The sequence below is a fragment of the Cololabis saira genome, chromosome 10, assembly GCF_033807715.1.
Source record: "Cololabis saira isolate AMF1-May2022 chromosome 10, fColSai1.1, whole genome shotgun sequence".
In the NCBI taxonomy this organism is placed as follows: Eukaryota; Metazoa; Chordata; class Actinopteri; order Beloniformes; family Belonidae; genus Cololabis; species Cololabis saira.
The window spans coordinates 16,637,391-16,665,034 of NC_084596.1; the positions used below are offsets into that span (position 1 = coordinate 16,637,391).

A 27,644-nucleotide genomic window follows, 5' to 3' on the forward strand; every position below is an offset into this window, starting at 1 on the left:
GAGGAAAAAAACTGCTCCCCGGCAGCACTTGAGCAAGTAACGTGTTCCGACGAGCCTGAGGCTCTTCATTCCTCATCCGTTTTTTCTCCCTCTAACAAAGACCGGATAAAAGACGGAAAAAAAAAAAACCCAACTCCTCCCGTGTTTTAACCAGAAACGCCATTCCGGCGGCGCTGCCCAGCAGTGGGAACGAAGCGGACCCTCGTAACCGTTCTCGCCACTTTTCCTTCCAGAACGCTTAATTCTGTCCCGCTTAAAAATCTTTTGGAACTTTGATGCTTCTTGAAAATCCGCAGCGACGTTTATAAAGCGTTCGTCTTAAGGTGAGTGACGTTTCAACCTCGCATTCGTCTCATTTAAACGCCAGCCTGTCGCGGCGATGTCTTGCTGATAACAGTAGAGGCCTGAAACGACGAAAGAAGTAAAGCCTGATTTATGGTCCTGCGTTAAATCGACGCAGAGCCTTCACCGTAGGGTACGCCGTACGGTGCGCGTCGCCGCGTCCTTTACGGCGTAGGTTCTACGTTGGTGTAACGCGGGACCATAAATCAGCCTTAAAGAGGAATGTTTTGTCTCCAGGGGACAGAGTTTGGGTGGGGATCAACCACGACGTCGAAACACACTGGATATCCTGTTCAAACTGTTTAAATGTCGTATTTTAACCCTTAATACATCTAAGTTTGGCCTTTTGTGTGGAAAAATGGGTCAAAAGTATCCATTAAGAGGCCAGGAGGGTGGTTAACTATAGTCTGGTTTATAACTGTAGTCTTTTCCCCACTAGTTGATTAATTACTTTTCTCTCTTTCTCTTACTTTTCAATGGGACTTTGTTACAAATGCTTTAAACCTTCAACCTAACCTTCCCTTGTTTGGTAGAAATTAAAATCTTCTGTTTTTGTGGATGTCAGTTCAGTCTGATTTGCTTTAAGAGCCAGCTTTTGTGACTTTGGAAAAAACAAGAAATGTCCATCTGGACATGGACTTTTTGTTTTTACCTTTTTATTTCTATTTTTATCTTTATTTACATTTTTTTTTAAATCTTTATATGGGTTTTTGGCTTTTGGGGTGACCCTTTACCCTGTTCAAACTGCATAGCGTGTTAAAATGTTGCATTTTAACCCTTAATACATCTAAGTTTGGCCTTTTGTGTGGAAAAATGGGTCTTTTCCCCACTAGTTGATTAATTAATGGGGATATTTGCATCTTCTTAACTCTTTCTCTTACTTTTCAATGGGACTTTGTTACAAATGCTTTAAACCTTCAACCTAACCTTCCCTTGTTTGGTAGAAATTAAAATGTTCTGTTTTTGTGGATGTCAGTTCAGTCTGATTTGCTTTAAAGCCAAATCTATATCATCACCCTTTTGTGACTTTATCATCACCCTTTTGTGACTTTATCATCACCCTTTTGTGACTTTGGAAAAAACAAGAAATGTCCATCTGGACATGGACTTTTTGTTTTTATTTTGACCTTTTCTATTTCCTTCTAACTATTTCTCTTACTTTTCAATGGGACTTTGTTACAAATGCTTTAAACCTTCAACCTAACCTTCCCTTGTTTGGTAGAAATTAAAATCTTCTGTTTTTGTGGATGTCAGTTCAGTCTGATTTTGCTTTAAGAGCCAGCTTTTGTGACTTTGGAAAAAACAAGAACTGTCCATCTGGACATGGACTTTTTGTTTTTATTTTTACCTTTTCTATTTTAATTTTTTATCTTTATATGGGTGTTTGGCTTTTGGGGTGACCCTTTACCCTGTTCAAATTGCATAGCGTGTTAAAATGTTGCATTTTAACCCTTAATAAATCTAAGTTTGGGCTTTTGTGTGGAAAAATGGGTCAAAAGTATCCATTAAGAGGCCATATGGGTGGTTAACTATAATCTGGTTTTGAACTATGGTCTCTTTCCCCACTAGTTTATGAATTAATGGGGATATTTTCATCTTCTTGACTCTTTCTCTTACTTTTCAATGGAACTTTGTTACTCAATTTCAAGAGTATCTTATCAAGTCCTAACGTTTTATTCAAACATTTTTATAACTTAATATAGATTGTTTCTAATTTGAAAAATGATTGAAAACATAAGTTGCTTGAGTCTACTTTTTTTTCTCTTCCTAGTTTCCTGGAAAAGGTTGTGTTTTTAAGTAGGTTGGTATGACAAATGCTTTAAACCTTCAACCTAACCTTCCTTTGTTTGGTAGAAATTAAAAGGTTTTTGTGGATGTCAGTTCAGTCTGATTTGCTTTAAGAGCCGAACCTATGTCATCACCCTTTTGTGACTTTATCATCACCCCTTTGTGACTTCGGAAAAACCAAGAAATGTCCGTCTGGACATGGACTCTGGTGTGGCCAGACTTTATTGTGGACTGTATAAACTGTGGTCAAGGACTCTATGGGAGTTTAAGATGTCTTAAAGCAGGTCCCTTTGGTTAACCAGAGAGGAGAGTCTCATGTTGAGCCTCGCCCTCAGCTGTGATTTAGAGATGTTGTCTGCAGTATGTACGTTGGACAGGATGGGTCTTGCCCGTCTCATTAACTTCCCGTGAAGGAATCGTTGCCTCGGGTTGTTGTTGTTTTCTCTGTAATGGTTTCTGAGAAGGGGATGTTTCGTATGGTGAATAGACGGGGTGATCTGTGCAAGTCCTTCCTCCAAGCCAAGGCATCAATTAGTGACTTGGGTTAATTAGATACTTGGCTCAGCTTGAGTACAGCCTAGTAATGACATATCAGCAGCATCATTTGTAGGCGTGAAAATGAATGTGTCTTTTAACTTCTATGGCGATGGATTCAGATGGTGCACACCAGGCCTGATAGCTGCAGGCATAAGAGTAGACATGTCTGCAAACTTGCCACCGCTGAGTCACTTCCCTTAGCAACATTTGTGTTGTTTAATCAAGTAGAGCTTGGCTAGAAGCGAGGAATATCCGGGGCAGTTTGTGGGGTTATTGTACATTACTCAGCCCCTCTCTCCTACCCCAGACTATCATATATGAGTCATGGATCATGGACCTTTCAATGAAGGCTGGATGAAATATTTGGAAGAGATGTGAACATATTTTTTTAACTGAATTAAACCTGTACGAAGCATAAAAGATGTTGAAATAAAATGAAGGAGGAAACAAAACAAAGAAACCCAGTAAGAATGTGTAAAACTGTGAACAAATGAATTATAAGGGATTCTAGAGGTGAATTGAGTATTTTGTTAAATGTTACAACCATGATTATCAAAATCAGCATCTTTGGCAAGATTAGTTTCATTTTGCTGACTGTGTTTGAGACTAGACAGCCGGATCAGGGTAATGTTTTGGAATCGAATGAAAATAAGTGACAGTTTGGGAAGAGACGGAGTCTATAAAACTCATACTCCTTGTTTCCTAAATCATTTTAGCTAATACTATTAAAATACTGTACTATGTAAAACAACACAAATAATCTACTCAACATTGATGTCAGAGCTGCCCTTGTATCAAGCTGAGTAAACTCTGGATCCATTTTGGAAAGACGGGGGTGACGAAGCACCTCGTTTTTCTTTGTTTCCATGACTCGCTGCAGAGTTTAAGCTGGAATGCATTATCTCATCACTCTGGGGACGTCTGGGAGATCAGCATCGCCTCCTTATGACAGCAGGACCCCAGACAGGTCCTGCAGTTCACTTTATGACTGGCAAACTACACTTATTGATTCTCAGAACAAGTTTGAAGTCTTCATGAGCAAGTGACATGTTATAGAATTAGATTAGTCAGATTTCTATACAGATTTTACACGATAAAACGTATATTGACAATGCTAGTCATGTGAATTTTAACACATATCAAACAGTACCTCACAATTTCTTGCAATGAAGAATGTAACCTAAATGTTTTTGAAACTCCATTTTAATGTTTTTTTTAGATTCGCCATAGCTTACGGTGATAGTTGAGCCCGCAGCCTCCATGTGCCAGCACAGGAATGGGAAATCTACATGTATTCTGGACCAAACAGTTTTAAGGACACTCAGATGGATATTAGAGGCTAACATTAAAATGCTGTTTATATGGCTCACAGATGGCTATAACATTTTATGTACTGCCAGGTTCTGATTTGGAACATGCACATTCAACCAGCTGTTTTACACTCTTGTCATCCTACCCAGTCCCCATATAGTTGTCACAGATGTTTCCCTTCACACGAACAAATCTCATGCTCTTAAGTAGGGGTTTAAAAAAAAAAAAAATAACGAATCAGAGCAGTTCTACGTATTGTAATCGGCTGCATACACAAAGAAGAGGCTCTTGCTTCAGTTCTTACAGTAACTGTGAAAAAGTTCTCATGGTACAAAATTACCCAATTATTTCATCTTTAATGTCCACAACATTATTAATCTGAACAGTTTGATAGAACTTCTCGGCTATTGACCTGCTGATGGGAGTCATTTATGTGAAGGCTGGGTTTCCTTTCAGCGTGCTGCGTTAGCAGTGAGAAGTCACTCTTCCTCATCCTTCAACTCTCTATTAGGGTGAAAAACAATTGCCTGGGTGTGGCAAAATGAAGGACGTGGATGAAAAGTCATGCTGAGGTACTTAATGGACCGAGGGTGGACTGGGTCTCAGCAGCAGGTGTAGGTCGTAGGTCATCAGGGTAGTGACCAGCGGCTCGTTACGAGCTACCTTGCCAGAACAATGATGACCTCATTTTGATTTGAATCTTTCTCATGCATTCTTGATAGTGTGTTTTACTTATAGATTAAATGGTATACATTAGGGCTGAGCAATTTCATCTATTGTGAGATGAGATCTGCATATTTTTAAATGAGATTTGTAAATGGTAAGATATTATATAAATATGCACATATTGTTTCCTTAAGACTATTTTTTTCAGTAGAGATATTGTTTTTTTTTGGCTTGCAGTCCATAGAAAGGGTGCAACTGAGTTTTTAACGTTGCATCTCTGCATCTGCAGCAACCGCTTTGTCACCTTTTATGGTGTACAAGTGTCATTTGAGGGCATAGGTTTGTGGGTCGGGTGTCAAGTTAGCAGGTTTCAGACTTTTTGAAGTCAGAGTTTCTGACTTTATAAAGTAAGAATTATAAAGTAACAACATACAATTATTGTAGAGGTGAGAGATGGTGTTTTTTTTTGTTATAAAGGCTAGATATCCTCTGTTGTGTAGATGCCTTTATCATTTGAGTTTGTTTTTTTTTACATCAAGTGTAACAAATTAAAATGTTGCCATTTAACTCAACTTATATAGATTACTGAATTATAGTGGATATCTATATTGTTCCTCAAAATCTCTATCTAAGCAAGATAAAAAGTTGGGAAAGAGTGGACATGTATAATGTTCAGACCAACTGCAGGACTGTCTATGTTTTTAACCTGCTTATCTCTGAGATTTTGTTAAAATGTCAGTGAATCCATCAGTGCCTCCATGTGAAATGCCAGTGTAAGGAAATAAGTTAGCTTTACCCCACTGTTGCAGCCCCAAAGCCAGCAACCCAATTAAAAACCCAAGTGTTGTGTGTGGTGTTTGTACTTTTTGTAAAGGATATTCGTATTGGCTTAAAGAAGCACAGTAACTTGGAAGGTGTGAATCCCAAAATGCTAAATGGAGGCACTGCTGGGTGGATTCTGAAGGTAACTTGTACTGGAATCATTAGGAAAATGTGCAAGGATGTTCTTGGATATAAAGGTATAATCTGTTGATCCTTAAAATCCCTCACTTAAAGTATTAAGCAGCTCTGCCATGTTGGATGTTCAGAAGCTCCGCCAAAACTGTGTTTTGTGATATGCAGCCCAGAGATTGTGTTTTGAAAATAGTTGGATCCAGGATGGGGAAAGGGAGGACAATGCTCAAAATCCATGTCCAAACAGCTGGCTTATTCCAGTGCTCAACTGCTTTACAACTTAGGTTGTGTTATTACATAAGATAGTTACAATGAAATTTGAATTTGGTGAAACATGAAACCTGGTTAGTTTTCATTCGTTGGATGTAGGGCTGGGCGATATGGACCAAAAGTCATATCTCGATATTTTCTAGCTAAATGGCGATACTCGATATATATCTCGATATTTTTTCTGTGCCTTAATTGGGGTTTCCCCCAAAGCATTATAGCATAGCATCTCTGTTAGCTTCATTTTTTTCTGAGGCAAACTCTTAAACAGTCAGTTTCAATACAAAACCTTGTGCCAAATGTCACACAGGTACCTTTATTAACAGAGGTCTGCACAATATCAAAATGTATAAAACAAATGAAATAATAATTTATAATAATAAACTGCCTGCATATATAGAATAAAAATGCTTCTTGAATAAAATAAAACAAATATCCCTTTCTTGCATAACAATTAAATTAAAATACACTTTATAATTAATACAATGTAGACAGTAACAGGCAGACTTTTCCACTGAGGTTGACAGTTGTGCAAATAACAAAACATTTGTGCAAATCTCAAATAAAACATTCAAGTCAATTTGTCACAAAATAAGCTATATCAAAATCATTAAAAAAAAATAATGTAAAAAAAAAAAATAAAAATTATTATTATTATTTTTTTAAATCGATATAAACGATATTGTCTCGTACCATATCGTGTTGGAAAATATATCGATATATATTAAAATCTTGATATATCGCCCAGCCCTAGTTGGATGTGCTCAGTCCTGCTGCAGTGCTGGTTACGTGTACTTGTATAGTGTTACCCACACAGTTTGACATCTTAATTCATATATAAGATCAGATAAATCTTTGTCATTGTCACTTTCACAAGGCACAATGAAATTAAATGGTGCTGTCGACTCAGTGTTAGGCTTAAGAAAAAAGTAAAATAACAGTAGAAAGTAATAAACAGCCTGTAAATGTATACATACAAATAAAACATAACTAACTAACTTCTAACTGTTCTAACTGAAGTAGAAGTGGTATTTGTGTAACCTTCTTGTGTCATTAAGCGGAGAAATAAAGTGTGCCACCCATCAGAGTTGGCAATGCAGTGTAGTTGAGCTTAACGTACTTGGGAGGGGGCAAGCGGGGGTAAGAAATAGGGCATGAGCTTGATATGTTTATGGGTTTGTCGGAAGTAACTGCACTTATGCTCATTATGTCCCAATGTATCTGTTAAATGGCGGCGTCTTCAGTGGGGGGCTTTTACAGCTTCACTGCAACAAGGCCATTCCTGCCCACCGCAGTGAGTCAGACTGTGCCAGTCTGAATGGAGGCTTGTTTAGGTTGACATGCATGATCTAGCTGTCTCTTTACTCGCCTTTCTTGTTTCTTCTCGTGAAGAAGACTAATGAAGTTGATTCAATAGATTTTTATTTCATTTACACAACCAGCTAATTTTTAATTTTGCTTGGGGATGAATAAAGTACTTTTCTGAACACCTAAACTCACTCTACTCTTTTAGATCTCATGACTTTGACCTGTGAGTGTGTTGGGGTTTAACTCGGCTTCTGTTAACTTTGCACATTATTTTGAACTCTAACAAAAAAAAAAGCCATATTTTTCTTCCACGATACAAATGGAGACAGTTTACTAAATATAAATAACCGTTTCCATTTTGTATGATGCAACACAGTTTCTAAATTACGCTTATCTTAAGCGGCAACGATACTTCAATGTGTGCTTTCAAAAAACACCTATTATCGAATGCTTGTATTGGGACACAATGTTTTTAAAATCACGTGATGGTGTACAGAGGAGGAGAGCATGTGTCTGGGAAAGAACTGAGTTGGTTTTGAATTGTTTTGTTAATTCTTCCCGTTTTTTCACACTAGTGCCATGGTTATGTTTGCTGAGGATTTTTTCTGTTTTTTTGACGGGGTGGGGTGCTTCAGAGTTTAGCAGGGGAAGTGCTGCTCGAGCAAAATGCTGAACAGGAAATATTTTTCTGCTGGTGCTGTTGAAACCTGGTCTAGTTTTGTATATTGTGGGCACAGCCACATGTAGGAGCCTGATTTATACCCGCGAGCTAAATTGCAGGCACCCTTCTCTAAAGCCTGAATTAAGGTTCTGCGTTAAACCTACGCAGAGCATACGCCGTTGCCGTGGCGCCATCGCAAACCCTTCGGACTTCACCATCACTCCATTTCGCCGCGGTGCAATATCCCCCCAGAGCGCTAGTTGATACTTTGTTTAGTTTCCGGCTTTTCCGGTCACAGCGAATCAAAGCGATAAGGACAAATAATAAAAAAATCACACACACGCAGAAAAGAGTGCTGAAAGTTCACTACTGCTTCACGAACCGGAACCGGAAATGCGTTGCTACAAAGCAAACCAATCACAGCCCTCTCGGTCTGCGTTGGGTCCGCGACGCTTCTACGCGTATTTACAATTTTTGGGAGGTGCACGTCAGGCTACGCTATGGCTCTGCGTCGATTTAACGCGGAACCATAATTCAGGCTTAAGGTTTACCCTGGCCCTTCGCCTGGGCTTTAAGAAACACCAAACACTGACAGATCTGCTCTGTGTATATCAACATGATTTTATCTGGTAGAGGCAACTAGTAACGGATGGGTCTGGACATCAGACACTGCTGAGCTTATGGGCATGTTTTGCTATTAGGAGCAGAGCATTGGCTACACATTAGCCTGTAGATTTCCTACTGATACCGTTTGCTCTGCTCTCAACTAACTTTCAGAGTTATGTAACTGTGTCTTGGGATTTCAAACCGCAGTTAATGGTCAGTTATCAGTAGGAAGCATCTGGACTTGTTTCTTGAGTTTAACAACTCAAACCCAACGAGGTGACCAAAGTATTTGACATTAGAGTATTATGGCTATTAGACTGACTCCTATGTTCTGTTCTGTGTACAGAAATGTGTCAATATGCGAATAGCTCTGAGCAACACAATCATGAGGATTTTCATGCCAGTGCGTGCTTCTTTAAATGTAGTTGGGCAGACACTAAAAGTTAGGGCTGTCATTAAAACATAGGTGGTGAAAAGATTTAAAACAACCCAATGACGACACAAGAATGATTTCTCTCTGCGATGCTTATAATTCAAGACAGAAATTTAATTAGACGAATGCCGCTGCAAGTAGGTTGAGCTTCAATACAGGAAGTTGATTGTTTTCAGTGCAACAGAGGAATGTTTTGTGGATTTGCATCAGTGTGCCTCGCTCTGATCCTTATTGGCTGCTGATTGAACCAAAGTATCCTTAAATTGACTGGCCCCTGCAGCAAGGAGCTGGCCATAAGAACAAATGCTGTTCATTTAATCAACTCATCATACCTGAGGTTTATTCCTTTGCAGAGTTATGCCATATGTGTGCAAAAACATGTTCCCACTTCCCACACTGTTGCTCTGGTCATTTACATAGACAAAACAGAAGTGATTTGTTGCTGGATCCATGTACGCTGATATGATGTTGCAGATTCAACCTTCGTTGCTGGCTGACGATCCAGTAGGCAGCATAAGAACTTCAACCCTCCCGTTCTGCCTCTGTATGTAGAAGCAGGACGCTGATATGAAAGTTTTCCAATCTTCAACTTTTGTGCTGCAGGTTCATGTTTGTTTTGGTTTTATTTTGTTGGCTAAGAATGGTGGCTTTTTTTTCCTGGACGGACGGTTCTGTTACTTTTCACATTCCCTTTTATCGGTTGTCACATTTTGTTTTTGTCCATTGTAGTTGGTTGATGTTTCTCACAGTAGTAAAACCATCACCACAGCAGTGAGGGGAACATTTGACAGGATATGGTTTCTTTGTGGTTGCCTGTTCTGTCTGAGGAAGGCAAGGCAGGTTTATGTGTAAAGCACATTTCAGCAACAAGGCGATCCAAGTTTCTTAACATCATGAAAACATGAAAAGCAAACGGAAGAAAAAGGATCGAGTTACAGTACAAAGGCATAATATAGAAAAAGTTAGACTTAGACTAGATTTGGTTTAGTACTGAAATTAACAGGGTTTTAAATTCAGAGTAGTTTTAAATAATTCAGTAAAAAGCAGCTGTAAACAAATTAGTTTTTAACCTTGATTTAAAGGAACTGAGGGTTTTAAGCATTCCTGCAGTTTTCTGGAAGTTTGTTTCAGATCTGTCGAGCATAAAAGCTGAATGCTGCTCCTCCATGTTTGGTTCCGGTTATGGGGTCACAGAGCAGATCTGAATTTAGAAGTCTGATGGGTGTCTCTGGCACTGTTTTAGAATGGTTTTAATCCTATCTCGCTGATCGACGATTTTTTGTATTGATACATGCTAGGGCTGGGCGATATCGACCAAAAGTCATATCTCGATATTTTCTAGCTGAATGGCGATACTCGATATATATCGATATTTTTTCTGTGCCATAATTGGAGTTTCCCCCAAAGCATTATAGCATAGCATCTCTGTTAGCTTCATTTTTTCTGAGGCAAACCCTTAAAAAAACAGTCAGTTTTAATACAAAGCCTCGTGCCAAATGTCACACAGGTTCCTTTATTAACAGAGGTCTGCAATATCAAAATCTATAAAACAAATTAAATATAAATCAACTGCCTGCATATATAAAATAAAAATGCTTCTTGAATAAAATAAAACAAATATCCCTTTCCTGCATAACAATTAAATTAAAATACCCTGTGCAATTAATACAATGTAGACAGTAACAGGCAGACTTTTCCACTGAGGTTGACAGTTGTGCAAATAACAAAACATTTGTGCAAATCTCATACATAACAATAATACATTCAAGTCAATTTGTCACAAAATAAGCTATATGCTATATCAAAATCATATTTTTTTATTTTTATTTTTTTAATAAACGATATTGTCTCGTACCATATCGCGTTTGAAAATATATCGATATATATTAAAATCTCGATATATCGCCCAGACCTAATACATCCTCCTCAATATTTCCATAAAGTAATGTATGGGGTTCCCCAAGGATCAATTTTAGGCCCATTACTTTTTAATTTAAACATGTTGCCACTTGGGGATGTCATCAGGAGACACAACTTAGACTGCATTTTAGAGATTAAGTCATGGATGGCAGATAACTTCTAACAGCTTAACTAGGATAAAACTGAAGTCTTAATTATCAGTCCTGAAAACAAGAGAGATCTTTTTAACAAAACTGCACCATTTTAAATCTAAGTGTGTGAGAAATCTGGGTGTTCTTTTTGACTTTAAGCTTTTGTTTCACTTATTAGAAATGTAACAAAGACAGGATTTTATCATCTTAAAAACATTGCCAGAGTCTGTTCATTTCTCTCTTGCCAGTGCGGAGGTGTTGATGCATGCTTTTATTTCTAGTAGAAGAGTCTACTGTAATGCCCTGCTCTCTGGTCTTCCTAAAGAGTCCTAAAGAGTGCTGTGTGGGTATTAAAGTGAGGATGTGTGTGAAAAAGACCAGATGTGTGTTTTTAACCATGAGTGTGTGAGTTTTTCTGTGTTAAATGTTGATTTTATTATGTGAAGCACTTTGTGTTACTTGTGTATGAAAAGTGCTATATAAATAAAGTTTGATTTGAACCAGAAGACCTGAGAGGTCTGGATATGGCAGCAACAAGTCTCTGATGTGTTTCGGTCCTAAACCATTCAGTGATTTATAAACTGATATTAAAGTCTGTTCTCTGAGATGCAGAGAGCCAGTGTTAGCACTTCAAAACCGGATTGATAGTTCTGGTCAGAACTCTGGCAGCAGCATTCTGGATCTGCTGTCACTGTCTGATTTACCTAAAAAGGCAGACCTGTGAAGACACTGTTGCAGTAATCAACTTGACTGAGGATAAACACATGGATGAGTTTTTCAAGATCCTGCTGAGACAGCAGTCCTTTGAACCTGGACATGTTTTTCAGATGATAGAACACAGACTTTTTGTAATTGTCTAAACTTGTCTGAGGTTCAGCTCTGAGTCCATGACGACACCCAGAGTTCGGGCCTCATAAGTGGTCTGTAGCTGTAAAAACTGAATCTGTGTGCTTTGTTGATCAGGTAAAATTGTCATCTTGTCCAAATTGGTTTGGATTGGTGAACTTGTTTTGTTGAGACCTGGAATCAAGTACCGGTAACTGGAGTGTGGAGCTGAAGTTTCAGGAATGTTTAAGATTCACAGAAAGACAAGAACCTCCTATGTGATCCCTCCTACTTTTTTTCCCTCATTTCTGCAAACTCAGATGCAATCTTACCCGTGATTATGCACAGAATTCTTTTACTAAAACACTCCCACCAGCAAGGCTCAGTGTAGCCCGTAGTGGACTTTGACCTTGGTTCTTGGTGCTGCTGCTGGTGGAAATACTTGTGTGGTAGAGAGGTATCTAAGGAATGTATAAAGTATTAACTAGTCCTTCCTAGTAACATTTTATTTCTGCAGTGCTGCTGAACATCTGTTAAAGTCATTTAATATTTAAGGTTAGAATTTATGAGTTAATGAAGTAAATGTGATTATTTTTGCCATGTTTTTCTTGCGTGTCTTCAAGCCACTGTTCTCCTTCCTTTGCCATTTCCTTGTTTATTCTGGTTTAGAGTTTAATTTCTTTGACACAGGTCTGAAACTCATTAGAGATTCTAAACGGCAGTGAGAAAGAAAGTATGTTGGTTGTTGGAAGTGCTGATGAAGTGGCGGCTGACTCCAGCTGGATGACGATGAATCATTCATCCTTATTTGGAGCAGGCAGGATAAATAGGGATTGATCCTTGCTGCCGCTGCGTGTTAGTAACTGAGGGGATTTCAGCTCATCACAAGACACACAATGGTGGATATTGAAGCTGTAATTTCCCTCATCTTCACAGCAGTGGTCTAATTGAGCAAATAAGATTTCAAGCATAAGACCATTTTATTGTAAGTGTCAGTTAATGTGTAAAAGGGATTCTCTTAAAATGTCAGCCTAAAACTTTGCTTTTTTGTTTAGAAAAATCTAAATATGCTGCATATATACTAGTCACTGTGAGATCACGTTGCAGATAAATACCACTTCAGTGTTATTCTCTTTTAAAATGATGTTCTGCTTTGCATTGAAGCTCTTTAACCACAACAACCACAGCTTCCTGTTTATTTAGTTACATGGTAAAAACACTGACTCAGTAAAAAAATTGCAGGTCCTCTTTAGAAGAAATTACTTTAAGATTAATTCTATTCAAAACCTGCATATCCTACTTGAAAAATGTAACGTGTCAATGGCTTCATTCATTTTTTTTCCCACAGATGGAGCTGCAACTTCTGTTAATGGCATCATCGTTGGCCGTCTTCGGCAGCAGCTGGGCACAACAAGGTGAGTCGCAAGAGCTGTGACACTGGTCGGGGTTTTGTCTCGTCTTTCTTATCATAACTGTTAAACTCAAGTTTAACCTTTTGTACCATAGTGTCTTTTCAGCTCTGTGGTATTAAACCGGCAGGATATTCAATGTTAAACTTAATTGATCTGCTGTAATTGTCATTCTTTTATTAGTTTCACATGTTTAAACAAACTTGTTGCTCTCATCTGTTATCAATCCTTATTCATGGCTTCATAACTGCTAGTCCAGATAACTAGCAGAAGGAAAGGTTTTTGTTTTTTCCTTCATAAAGTTAAGTCATCACTTGGTCGGCTGCCTGAAGCTTTTCCTAGCATGACTCACTTTTTTCTGTGCTGGAAAGGGGGTTGCAGCCAAAATCTGGTCAGAGTTAGTGAACTAATGGAAAATGGATTTTTCATCTTAGCTAACAGGAACTTGCTTTGCCTCTTTCAGATGGAAGTATATGCATCAAGGCAAATGCACAGTCATGTGGGGAATGCATCCAGATCTCAGAAACATGCGGTTGGTGCTCGGATGAGGTGAGTTGAATCAGTTAAGCTGCCGTAAAACTATTTTATCACACGAGAGAAACTGATCTTGAAGATTTTTGGTCTGTGGATGGGTCTTCATCTTGTGCATATGGGGGAGGGGGTAAAACATAACAATAGTGTGATTAAAATGCCATAACATGAGAGATGTGTGTGATTATCAATTTAAAAAGAAAAGAAGTGTTATTAATTCAAATGGATTTTGACACCTGTACTGTTTAAATTAAATGATGCACATTGCACATTCTTTTATTAATAATACTGTCAATGAAAATGGTTTTTAAGAAGGGGTGGTTATGTATGTTTTGTTTTTTCTGAGTCAGACAAACCGGTGTTTTGCAACAAAAGTTGGTCATATTCCTTCAAGCTCTTCCTCCATTGAGTCTTGTGGGATGTCATGTGCATCAAATCCACAGCAGGTCTATTCTTACAGCAATCCCCACAGTCATCTCTTTCTCTTGTCTCCTGCTATTTATGGACAATGGTCAGAAGATATAGAGCAGTTTTTATCAAATGGGTACATTTCAGGGGCCTCACTGTCTCAACGTACCGTAATTTCATCGATACTTCTCCCATTATTTACTTGGAATTGTACCCCAGGGATTAATGACTGTATTAGCACAAATAAGACAAAAAATAGAACAGTTTCTTTTATAACAAGATATGTTTCCTTCAGACTTTGAACTTGTGAATTTACTGATGAAAAGCTACTGCCCTGTAACACACTCATCTAAACATGGTGCTACTGTTGTCAACATGTCTCCTCATGCCAGCACACCAGGAGAAATTCCTGCATATTTACACAGACTCCACATATGCATATTTGATGATAACGTTTTTATATATTTTATCTGTTTATATGTTTTTCTTTGGGAAAGCTGCATCAGTAGGTAAAGATATAGAATAATACAATAAAGATGTTTTTTTTTATACTCTATAGTTAGTCCTTCAGCACTTGGTTTTCTATCTGTTTATTAAAAAAGGACAATCTTAAGGAACAATATGTAGTAAATGAGTTGGGATTGCTGTACACATTGTATTTACAATAATTTCTTTGACTTTCTGTAGAAATTCCTCTCTGCGGGTATGGCCAAATCAACCCGCTGTGATGATCTGGAGTCCCTGAAGAAAAGAAATTGCAAAATAATTGAGAACCCACGTGGAAATATCACCATTAACAAAAACATACCAGTTACTGTTCGAAATAAGGGTGTGACGGAGAAACTGAAGCCTGAGCAGATCACCCAGATACAACCTCAGAAACTCACCCTGAACCTCAGATCTGGTAAACGTTCATCTCTTCCTGCTTCTTATGATGCAACATGTAGTTGGAGCTGCTCTCAAGTGGCAATCAAAACGAGTGTAAACATTTTTATCCTTGATATTGTCATTTGGAAGCCAAACCAACATGACCATTGATCAGCAATTGGTGCTAATAGATAATGTTCTTATTGATTTGAACAGCTGATCATGAGCATGCATATCTATTACTGTGACTGCAACAGCTAAGACTTGTGCTGTGTTACTACATACAAATGTCCATCCCAAAATGTTACATAAAAACACTGAAATATTAACTTGCCTTAAGACCAAAAACATGTTGAAAGGGGATTAGTATTATTATTAATAATAATAATAATAATAATAATAATAATAATAATAATAATAATAATAATAATTATTATTATTATTATTATTATTAATAATATTTCCCTTTCTCCTCTCAAGTCTGTTGTACCAGTAACGGAAAAGTTGAGGTCCTTGCAGTTAACTTTCTGTAGCTCACTGTGTCTTATCCTGTCACAATGTCTTGCTTTTTTGTTTTAAAGGTGAAGCGCAGACGTTTGGGCTGAAATTCAAGCGGGCGGAGGATTACCCCATTGATCTGTACTACCTCATGGACCTCTCCTTCTCCATGAAAGATGATTTGGAAAATGTGAAGAACCTTGGTACTCAACTCATGAAAGAAATGCAGGAAATAACCTCGGACTTCAGGATCGGTGAGGGAAAGCTGCTTGAATCCCAATAAAGGGATCATAACAGAACTTGTACAGATTTATCTGACACTGTTCTTTTGTATTTTTGTTTTTTCTTTAAGGGTTTGGTTCCTTTGTTGAGAAAACAGTCATGCCTTACATCAGCACGACACCAGCCCGGCTACTCAACCCCTGCCAGGGGAACCAGAACTGCACCAGCCCCTTCAGCTATAAGAACGTCCTGCAGTTGACTGACAAGGGAGATGAATTCAATCGTCTGGTCAGTCAGCAGCAGATTTCAGGAAACCTGGACTCCCCAGAGGGCGGTTTCGATGCCATCATGCAGGTGGCGGTGTGCGAGGTGACTAGTTGTTTCAGGCATCATAAACAGTAAAGTTTGTTCCCCTATTCGCGTTAATACTTTTAAATGAGTTCATCAATAATGATTGTGTGATTGTTATAGGATCAGAAGAGTTTTTAATAGCTGGTTGAAAAGCTACCTAAATAATAAACTTCAATATGTGGAAATTAATGAAATGGTATCACAACAGAAAACGTTGCCATGTGGAATTCCCCAAGGCTCTGTTTTGGAGCCAAAATGATTCATTCTTTATTTAAATGACATTTGCAAAACATCAATGTTGAAATTTTCAGCAATGATACTAATTGATATTGTTCAGTTAATTTCCCAGATTGAAACAGAGCTTACACAATTTAAAAGATGGTATGATTTTAAATAAGTTATCACTGAATGAGGAAAAAGACAACATTTATGATTTTTGGATGCAACAAGGCAAACACAAATGTAAAATAAATTTGTAATGGGATTGAAATAGAAAGGGTTTATGAAACAGGGAGTGATCATAGATCATCTCATGGCTGGAAGCGACATATACAGTACATCAGGAGTATCAAAAACACTTGGTCTACTCTATAAAACAAAACATATATTGAATAAGGAATGTCTGCATATACTATACTCATCACTTATGCTTCCCAGTCTTTCTTACTGCTGTGCAATGTGGGCAAACACCTGTAAAACATACATAAATCGAATTAAATGACAGCAAAGGGATAAGAGTAAATAATAAATAAAGTATGCATTCGTGATCCTACAAATGACATTTTCATAAAAAAAAATTTGTCAACATTGTAAAAATAAAAATGTTGATTATACTGTTTAGTGTAGTAAATAAGGACATTCCCTCAAGCATTCAATCCTTTTTTAAACTAAGAAAAAGCAGGTATAACCTGAGAAGTCTGCTACGATGAGAATACGATAAGGAGAGAAAGAATGTTGGGCAAATATGTGTCTGTGTCAGGAATCAAACTCTGGAACTTAAAATATGAGTATGTTTATGATTATAAACACTTGTAATAATGTTTTTACATTTTGTTTCGAGACAAAATGAGTCGATCAAGGCATTTAATTATATGAACATTGTTTAAATGTAAAAAATTTAGTTGTCATGCTTCTACAAGCAAGGTGCTTCCGCACAATCCTTTTTTTTTTGGTTCCAATATAAACATTGGAAATATATATTTTTTCTGAATGTGAATAACTGAAATAACCTTTTCCATTCATTCAATGATGAAAACCTGTTTGTTTTGTCCTAGGAGCAAATCGGCTGGAGGAACGTGACTCGTCTGCTCGTCTTTTCCACTGACGCTGGTTTCCACTTTGCAGGAGATGGCAAACTGGGCGGCATCGTCCTTCCCAACGACGGGAGGTGTCACCTGGAAAACAATATGTACACTATGAGCCACTACTACGTACGTTTTTTTTTTTTTGTTTTTTATAATTTAATCAATGTAACATTTCCAGGGAGAATTGAGTATGAAATCTGTTACTGGATCATTTCAGTAGTACAATATTGATGTTCATGCTATGATGTGTCGTCTTTCAGCCACACGTTATTCTCATTAGTGTAAATGTGTTGTGCTTGATAGGATTACCCTTCCATTGCTCATCTGGTTCAGAAACTGGGTGACCACAACATCCAGACAATCTTTGCTGTAACTGAGGAGTTCCAGCCTGTTTACAAGGTAAAGTTTCTATATTGTTCTTGAACAGGAGTCTCTTTAGTTAAAATGTTGACTTCTATACAATTCCAGTGATGTGTTCAAATGTACGATGCTGAGATCAAATATGTTCATTCTGGTCTGTCTTGTATTTCATTTAGGAGCTGGAAAATCTTATTCCCAAGTCCCAAGTTGGCACTCTGTCCTCCAACTCCAGCAATGTGATAAAACTTATCATTGATGCTTATAATGTAAGTCCCCCTGCACCTTACATGACATGAGTCAGGGAAGAGGATTTTTATTTTCCCTTACTTACTCAAATTTGATTTGAGAGGGACCATGTGCAATTAAAAACATTAATGTAAACATTTGAAGCATTGCACCAGAGTTAGCCTTAGGCAAATTTGCATCTGCAGTCCCTTGGTACAAATAAATACAGCACAAGATAAAAAACACCTTGACTACTTGTGTATTATAACGCACCACCATAGGTCAAAGCATCCTGGGTCTCCTCCTTTCCTCACCTTTCTAATAACCGCAGACAGCTTTCACTATCATGAAATTACTTTGATGATTGAACAAATACTTGAGATTAAATCGTAATTGTTTTATTTTCAAACTTCTGACAAAGCTCAAGTCTGCTAATTTTCCAGTTTACATTGCAAAGTTGTTGCTTTTTTTTTTTGCTTTTTTTTTTAGGTTTTCTAAACTAAAACTGCAATCAGCAGTAACTATGAGATGCTTTCTGGTCACTTCACACATTTAAATTGCACATTTAAGGAGCTGTAACCCAGAATATTGAGGGAAAAGCCTCACAAGCAAATGTCTAGTGTGTATTGGACTTCCGGTTTTTCTAATGTTTGTCTCTCTTTTGTCCAGTTATTGTCGTCTGAGGTAATTCTGGAGAATAGTAAGCTGCCAGAGGGAGTCTCCATCACCTACAAGTCCATCTGTAAGGACGGTGCCGTGGGAACTGGCGAGAACGGCAGGAAGTGCTTAGACATCTCCATCGGGGACGAGGTAATGAGCATTATTATCCTGTTCTTTGTTTGCATTTGTGAGAGAGAAATATCAGAATACCTGAGAAAGTATTGCTGAATGTGCTTAATCCAGTTTATTTGTTAGTTTTTGTTTCATCTTTCTCTGGAATGTGACACAGATTATGCCATTGCAATAATGTAATCAGGTATTTAATAGCTAAGCATCCAAATTAGTAAAAAAGAAAAACTCACATATGTACAAGACAAAAGAAAAGTCACTTCAAAACTGACTCTGAGCTAATCCTCTAAATCATCTGTCTAATACACCGTATAGAAAAAAGCCCCTTAAGTTTGTGTTTGTTCACTAACTCTGTGAACTCTCCTCTGCTTTCCAGGTGCAGTTCAACATTTCCATTGAAGCCCAGAAGTGTCCTCTGCATGGGAAGACGGAGGTCATCACAATTAAACCACTTGGCTTCAATGAGGAGGTGGAAGTGGTTCTGAATTTTATCTGCGACTGTCAGTGCGCTGCGAAGGGAGAACCAAACAGTCCGAAGTGCCACGATGGCAACGGGACCTTTGAGTGTGGAGCCTGCAAGTGAGTATCAAGCAATAAAATCCTTGGTTCATCTGGAGCTTTGTCTTCAGCCGCGAAAACTTTCAGTTTAAAATGTCAAAAAATGGGGGTTTCTTTATATTACCGTAGCAGCTCGTGTTGGTGTGTGCAGCTGTGTAAAATGTGGTAGTACTGTAACTTTTCACTCTCTTTCCAAATAATTAAGCTTTATTCTCTGTGTCAGGTGTAATGAAGGACGTATCGGGCGAGTTTGTGAGTGCAGCAAAGACGAAGTCCGGACAGAAGACCTGGATGCAAACTGCCGAAAAGACAACGGCACAGATATCTGCAGCAACAATGGCGACTGTGTCTGTGGTACCTGCGAATGCAAGAAGCGGGATAATCCTCTAGAAGTTTACAGTGGCCAGTTCTGTGAGTGTGACAACTTCAACTGTGACCGCTCCAACAACAAGCTCTGCGGAGGTCAGAACAAAGAAGATCATTTAAACCACTGCTGCTCACTCCTGGGGACCTTTGTGGTAACCTTTTGTCGTTTGTTTTCCGTACCAGGACATGGTCGCTGTGAGTGCAGGCTTTGCGTTTGTGATGCAAACTACACTGGCAGTGCCTGCGACTGTTCCCTGGATACCTCCACCTGTCTGGCCAAGAACGGACAGATCTGTAACGGGCGAGGTGTCTGCGAATGTGGGACCTGCAAGTGTACTGACACCAAATTCCAAGGGCCGACCTGTGAGCTCTGTCCTACCTGCCCCGGCGTCTGCACAGAGCACAAGTGAGTTCAGCCCCTTTTACATCTGCAAATGCCCCTCAACTGGCCTTCAGGTCCGAGGTAACAACTAACAAGCCTTGCGTTTACATCACCACCATTAGTTGCTCCACATCTTTGGAACATGCTCCTACAAGCCCTGACAGATGCAACATCTGTGGACATTTTTAAAAACAAATTAAAAACGCTATTTTTTGAGCAGGCATTTATTGATGTATTATGATTTTTGTTTCTTTTCTTTTTGTCTTTTTCTTTCTTTCTTTTCTGTTTGTTATTTTCCTTAGAGACACATTGTGCAGCTTTCTAATTACCTCATGTTTTTTCTGTATGTAAAGCACTTTGTGAGTTTCTCTCTGTGAGAGGTGCTATATAAATAAAATTTACTTACTTACCAGCGATATTAACGGTCTAGGACCAGAATACATCAGTGACCTCCTGACCCAGTATGAACCTTCCAGGTCATCTGGGTCTGGTCAGAACCAGACATGGAGAAGCTGCACTCAGCTTCTATGGTCCACATGTCTGGAACAAACTTCCAGAAAGCCTCAGATCAGCTGAAACACTGGACTTAAATCCAGGTTGAAGACTCGCCTGTTCTCAGCTGCATCTGAATAAAGCTCTAAACCTGCACTTTCTTTTAAACTGGTTTAGAAACTTGATCATATTTTAACTACTGATTTTATCAGATTTTTATTTACTGTTCTTTTGTGTTTAAATTTTAAATCATACTGTTTATTAATGTTTTAATGTCTTTATAAAACACTTGGAATCACCTTGTTGTTGAATTATACTATAGAAATAAACTTGCTTTGCCTAAAAACACCTTTTGACAGCTTAGATGTTCAGCCTCAAACGTAAGATTCAGAAAACTGAATCTGCTGGCTTTTCTGCAGCAGATGTTCTTGAACTTGTAAGTAGGATGAGGGATGGTAGTCACACTGACCGTGAGGAAGTTTAGCCTAAAAGTTAGAAACTGCCAGGGAATTTGAAAGAGGTAATTTTGCAGTAACAATACTTATTTCACATATTCATAGCAACACAGAGCTTCCATTTCTACCACATTTCTGCAAAGTTTTCTGAGTTGAATCCACCACAGAGATTCAAACCTGAAGGACATCCGTCTCTCCTCAGGGATTGTGTGCAGTGTCGAGCGTTCCAGGCTGGCGAGAAGAAGGACAGATGCGAGCAAGAGTGCAGCTACTTTGAGCTGGTGAAGGTGAAGGATCGTGATAAGCTGCCCCAACCCACGGACCAGAGCTTCCCACTGACCCACTGCAAGGAGAGAGACGCCAACGACTGCTGGTTCTACTTCACCTACGCCATCAGGAATGACACAAAGGAGGTGTATGTGGTGGAGGAGCCAGGTAGGGTTGGACTGGCTTTATTTAGTGTAAATCCACATCACACATGGCTGTTTAATGTGCTTCCTTTCTAATTGCGAGCTTTTAAACCACGTTGTCATTTGGTAGCACAAGTTTTTAAATAGTAAAACTATCTCAAAATTACAGTCACGTTCGTATTTTGCATTAATACAAACTTAGTCTGGACATAAAACCTTTTAAACCTTTAGCAATTTGGTTTAAAATGGGGGGCTTTGATTGTTGAAGATGATATTTGGGTACAGGAGCAACAGGTCTTACTGGTTGTATGTTTTCTGTCGCAGAGTGCCCAGCAGGACCTGACATCATCCCCATCGTAGCCGGCGTGGTCGCAGGCATCGTGATGATCGGCCTGGCTCTGCTGCTCATATGGAAGCTGCTCATGATCATCCACGACCGTCGAGAGTTTGCCAAGTTCGAGAAGGAGAAGATGAATGCCAAGTGGGATACGGTGAGTTATTTAGACCAGTCACAGAAGCTTTGCCTCAGGTTTAAGCTCAACTTTAGCCTTTTCACCAAGAAGCTTCAGCTTCATAATAGCAGTGATAGGTTTATTTCTAGCTGAACTGATAATCTGACAATCCTTAACCATCAGAAGGTCTCATCTGGAGAAGTTTCGACTGTTGTTTTCTCCAGATCACATGGTGTGAGGTGCATCTTATTTGATAGTGGCAGCAGGCAGAGGGAATCTGCCGCTCTGTGGCCGTATCTGTCCTGTATCCGCCCTGGCTGCATGCAGCATTGTTTAGTCTGTTCACTGAGGGAGTGGCCCTCGCCTCGGCTGCCCGTGCTGCCTCTCTCCGTCCACACGCTACAACTGCATGACCGTAAAAGGCAATGAAGCAGACGAGGGCTGCTGGAGGGCCGCTAACGGGGAAACTCCTCATTGTATTGCAGTCTGAGTCAGTGTTTATGAATAGAGAGGAATACATCTCAGCCAACTTTAACACCAGTTATTTTAACAGATACGTTGTAAAGTGGATATTGCAGTTAAATTTTTTTCATTGTATTTTACTCCCTCTCTTGATTTTTACTTGTTAACATTTAAAGAGTGTAACTGGCTTTGTGAGGACTGGATATAGTGGGAATACTCAGGACATCCGCTCTTTCCTTCCTCTTCTTCCAGATTTTCCTTTCAACACTTTTTGACTAAGCTAACAAAAAAAAAATACAGCATCCTATCCCAGCATGCACCACGGCATGATGTATCTTTTAAATTCTCCTAGATAATAGTTTACTTCGTCGCCTACAGGCTCAAAACTATCATTTCTACTGCTTTTCCTTTCTTCTCCTAAATTATTCATCTTGTGCTTTCCCCTCGTATCTTCCTCCTGCTCCAGTTCCTCCTTCCTTCATGTTAGCAAGGGACTTCCATTAATAAGAGTCCAGAGTTCCAGCTACGGGAATAAAGCTGCTGCCCTTTTGATCAAAGTTAGTATCATGTTGGCTTTGTGCTCTTGTGCATGTGTTTCCCATCTGGAGGGAGCAGTTTTATTGATGAGTGCTGCAGTTGCATAAAAAGTGTGAAGACTGCATGTGGAGAAATTCACACATTAGTGGTTAGTTTAATCAGATCCTTTTTGTTTTGTGGGGATTTTTTTTTTTTTTTAATAGGAAAACAATTTCCCTTGTGAACTGACTCATGTTAAATTTGAGCTTTCTTCACATGTTTAGATGACATTTTCTTCATTTCTGTTAGAAATTATGCACTTCTAACTCCTATGATAAACTATTTTAGGCATTAAATATACTTTTATTTTAGAGAAAATTATTCCACAACCCTATTTCCAAAATTGTATCTCTGCCTGCACACGATAATAATCTTGATGTTAATCAGTCAAACGCAATGTTTGATTTAATATGGAACAGGAAAATGCTGAAATTGTACTGCTTTTGGGGAAATATGCAGTGGTGTAAAGTAACAAATTACAAGTACTTCGTTATTGTACTTAAGTAAGATTTTTGAGAATTTGTACTTTTATTGATACTTTCATTTTTCTGTACTTTTACTTTTACTTCGTTACATTTTCAAGTAAAAAATCGTACTTTTAATCCGCTATATTTAAAATTGGACACCTCGTTACTCGCTACAAATTAAAGAACAGCACAGCAGGGGCTGATTTATGGTTCCGCGTTCCACCGGCGCAGAGCTACGGCGTAAGGTGTGCGTCGATTTAACGCGGAACCATAGGCGGACGGGAAGGAAGGGGGGCGCGTGAATATACCGAGAAGGAGCCGCAGCTCCCGGGAGAGTTGCGCCGCAGAGGCGGGCCGGAAGGCCGGAGGAACCGCCGTCGCGTCGAGTACCGATGAGGACTGAAGCCTGAATTATGGTTCCGCGTTAAATCGACGCAGAGCCTCGCCTCAGCCTTGAGCGGCAGCCGACGCGTGTCCATGCGCACTATTCTTTGATTCCACCCCTTCTAAGGTGGTTTTGGCATTTAAAAGTTCAAAAGTCTCATTATATATCAGTTATATAATACATCCATGGTCTCATCCTTTATCAGCTGGGGTTGCTTAATGTTGTCACTGCATACTACAGGCTGGGGGTGAACCTGGCAGCGGGGCCAATGGGGAACAGCAGCAGTGATGAGCAAAGGGAGAAATTAAAATGGGGTAATGGAAACAAACGCTAAAGGGGTCAGAATAATATCACCATTATTTAGAGTTGTAAGCAAATTCTTGGATTCTTCATTTCTTTGCAATCCTTTTGAAAATAACTTTGTACTTTGAATTTTGTACTTTGTACTTTTTACTTTTTACTTTTGTACTTAAGTACATTTTACACCATGTACTTTTTGTACTTTATTATATTTAAGTTGAGGTACTTTTATACTTTTACTTAAGTAATGTTCTTAATGGGTACTTTTTACTTTTACTTAAGTAATTTTTAAGCAGAAAATTTGTACTTTTACTTAAGTACAATATTTTTGTACTTTTTCCACCTCTGGAAATATGTGCATAATTTGTTAATGTTGTAGGACAGATGTAGAACTTTTCCAGAAGTTCCTGGTGTGGAGGTTGCCACCTGTATTGTGAGTTAAGCTAGAAAATGCTGAAAATGGAGCTGGTCTATTCTGTGATGCATGAACATTTGAGAAAAGTATTGTACCCAAGATTTTAAGATTAGATCAGGGTAAATGTCGACTGACCTCAGTTTGTCAACATTTTCTAACTTCATCTCACCAGTAAAATATATATTGGCAGTGCTTTGAGAAGAACCTTTAAGAAAAGAGCAATATTGTGCAAATGCTATATGACATACTTTAGTTTTAGATGACAGTTTTCCGGCTTGCCGTGCACCTCCTTTATAACTTTGCATCCAGCTTAATAACAATGATAACGTCCACGTACTTGACTGCATCTTGGCCCTCTGAACTGAAGACTACCGATTAGTGCTTCTGCTTTGAAGAACTCCTTAATTCAACTTTATAATAGGGTAGATAACTTTCATTCTGTTTCTTGCTTTTTCATGAACTGCACTTTGTGTCCCATGTTGGAATCTTTTACATTTCTTTGTCACCTCTGAGTTCAGGCGTACAGTCGGTTTTTAAATCAAACTGAATCAGCATCATGTTAAAGCAACGCCTTCACAGCTAGTCTTTTTTTTTATGTAACATATTTGACCAAAGTTTTGCTTGTGATTAAACACTTTTTGAAGTAAATCCCGATAATGTGACGCCACACAACTGCTTCAACTGAGGCTCATTAACCTGTCCTCTGCTGCTCTCCTGTCTCTCTTCTGCAGGGCGAGAATCCAATCTACAAAAGTGCCGTAACAACTGTCGTCAATCCAAAGTACGAGGGCAAATAATGGAGTTTGGCCTTTTGTTGTGACAACACTGTCTGGAGAAGAAGATGGGCTGGGGTGAACGCTGGGGTGGGATTTCTTTTTTTTTTTTTTTTTTACAGTAATGCTCACTGTTTTTGTAGTCACCAAATGATAGCAATGCATTTTGCCACTCCGTTTAACTAACTTGTTTCGATTTCCTATGCATTATCTGTGTACAGTTTGGAGTTTGTCTTTTTTATGCGTGTTTGAGAATGTGAGAGAATGTGTCGTAGCTTTTCTTCCACATCATAATTGGCTGGGTGATGGAAAAGCCTAGCTGTGCCTTTTTTATAATGGAAGCCATCAGTGTTGTGTGGGGAGTCGAATTGGATGTTGATCATGAAGATTCCAAATAATCACGTCTTGATCGTTCTGGAGGTAACCGGTGTTTGGAAAAACAGGCGATCAAAGGTCTTAAGACTGATTTGCCACCTGACCAAAGGTTTTGCGGCGTTTATCATGCCGAACAAGTGGACCACCTCTCCTAGATGTCGTGCTGTGTTGCCAGGTGTGGCAGCGGTGAGACGTGTACAGTACGTTGAGACTTCGGTGTAAAGCCATACGTGTATTCACAGGATGGGGACCCATGTTTTCAGAGTGACTGCATCAACTGAACAATCATTTTAATCCTATCATTATTTTTCTTGGGCTGCCTTTTTAGATGAAAGGACATCAGTTTACACAAGAATTACTGTTCAGCTACCAGGTTTTACTTGCTTAATTTAAAGCCTACTCAGGTCCTTTAGTTCTTCTCAGCAATACCAAATACATGCCTAATGTGATGGATTTTCTTATTTTAATTGGATTTTTTTGAGGGGGGAGGGGTCATTAAATATTTTTTTATTCGTGGAATATGAATTGGGGAAGTCTCCATTTCCCTCTCCCCTTTTTTTTTTTTTAATCAGAAATTTCACCAAGGTCTTAATTGAATTGACTTGAATGCCTTTTATTGTCATTATACATTGTACAATGACGTTGTAGAGCTTCTCCTTAATGGCAATCAATCAGGTTTTATTTTGCCAAAACCAGGAACGCTATCTTGTCTGCTGCCATTGTTTTGTAAGTGCCTTTTCTTAATTTCCACAATACAGTCACACAATTCTGTTTTCTTAAATTATTTATTAAATAAATTTTAAAAACTGTTTACCAACTTGGGTGATTTCTTTTTAACACTATTAAGTAAAGGTATTATAGCAGCAAAAATGTTATTTATTTGGTTAATGAATTGACTGAAGGGAAAATGTATGAAAAGGAACATTTTGTTCCTCCTGTGTCATCAATACAACATTATCTAACTACTTGAAATGACGGTATATTTGCTGTTTATCCCTTAGATGGTTTGTGGAGACGATGTCTTAGAAAAGTAACTGTAGACTGATGTTTGTATCATCTCTCAAGAGGGCAGTTTAAAGTGATGAATTTATAAGACGGGAAGATGGAACAGAATGTAAGAGAAATAAAAATAGCATATTTAAAGGTTAAAGTGAATCTAAAACAGAACGGCAGGTGAAGTTACATTTTTCAGATCATGGTGACATTACTCTGCAACAGTGGACCAAAGAAGCGGCCCACCTACTTTTAAATATTCAATTCAATTTTATTTATATAGCGTCTATTACAACAGAGGTTGTCTCTAGGCGTTTTCTAGAGACCCAGAACATGAATCCCGAGCTGCACCATTCACTTAAAAAAAAAAAAATTGATAAGAGCTGTCATTTGTCTATTTACTGTACAGTGAGCGAAACAACCGGAGTCAAATTCCCTGTTTTGTTTGACCTGACTTGGCCAATAAACCTGATTCTGATAAAGGACAATCTAATCTAATATCTAATCTAATAATAAAAGTGATGTCATTTTCTTCATGGACAAAATAAAATATCACACTCCTACAATCAATTGAGATGTTTATCTTGATTTTTAGACACTATATATTGTTCAAATTGAGACCAGAAAATGAAAGATCGAGCATAGTGGTAGAATAAATGAGTCTGAATCTGAATCTTGAATGTGCAATAATAATAATTATAATGACCACATTCCTATTTTTTATTTATTTAACCAGGAAAGTCCCATTGAGATACAATATCTCTTCTGCCAGGGAGTCCTGGTCAAGATGGCAGCAGAAAAATAAATTCAGTTTCATATAAAAGAAAATACATACAAGGACAAGTAACTTTATAAAAACATATCAAAACAAGAAACAAACAAACATAAAACATAGAAAGATCAGAAAGCTAAAAAGAATTCATGACAAAGAATGACACTTGATTAAAAACAATGACATTGTTCTGTGAAAAATTATTTACATATGCTGTAACAATGCACCTTTCAATAACCTACCTCATACTGCTACGACTTTCACCTTTTTTAATTGTATATATGTTAATAAGACATTC

The 27,644-nt window shown here is 38.4% G+C and overlaps 1 protein-coding gene across 1 annotated transcript; it reads left to right on the plus strand.

Annotated features, from left to right (window-relative positions):
• Positions 1-26,390, plus strand: LOC133452485 (integrin beta-1-like). Its single transcript, XM_061731829.1, has 16 exons — positions 1-323; positions 13,098-13,164; positions 13,622-13,707; positions 14,785-15,001; positions 15,546-15,716; positions 15,815-16,053; positions 17,310-17,465; positions 17,643-17,738; positions 17,876-17,965; positions 18,594-18,734; positions 19,090-19,292; positions 19,495-19,733; positions 19,821-20,043; positions 21,169-21,401; positions 21,701-21,867; positions 25,165-26,390. The coding sequence occupies exons 2-16, from the start codon at positions 13,098-13,100 to the stop codon at positions 25,228-25,230; spliced, it is 2,394 nt and encodes a 797-aa protein (XP_061587813.1). The 5' UTR covers positions 1-323; the 3' UTR covers positions 25,231-26,390.
• The last annotated feature ends 1,254 nt before the right edge of the window (positions 26,391-27,644 follow it).

Excerpts from the sequence above, each read along its gene's own strand:
- LOC133452485 (XM_061731829.1), top strand. The coding sequence starts at position 13,098 with ATGGAGCTGCAACTTCTGTTAATGGCATCATCGTTGGCCGTCTTCGGC. Across the intron at positions 13,165-13,621 it reads CAGCAGCTGGGCACAACAAG|ATGGAAGTATATGCATCAAG; the intron begins GTGAGTCGCAAG and ends TGCCTCTTTCAG. Across the intron at positions 19,293-19,494 it reads TTTGAGTGTGGAGCCTGCAA|GTGTAATGAAGGACGTATCG; the intron begins GTGAGTATCAAG and ends TCTCTGTGTCAG.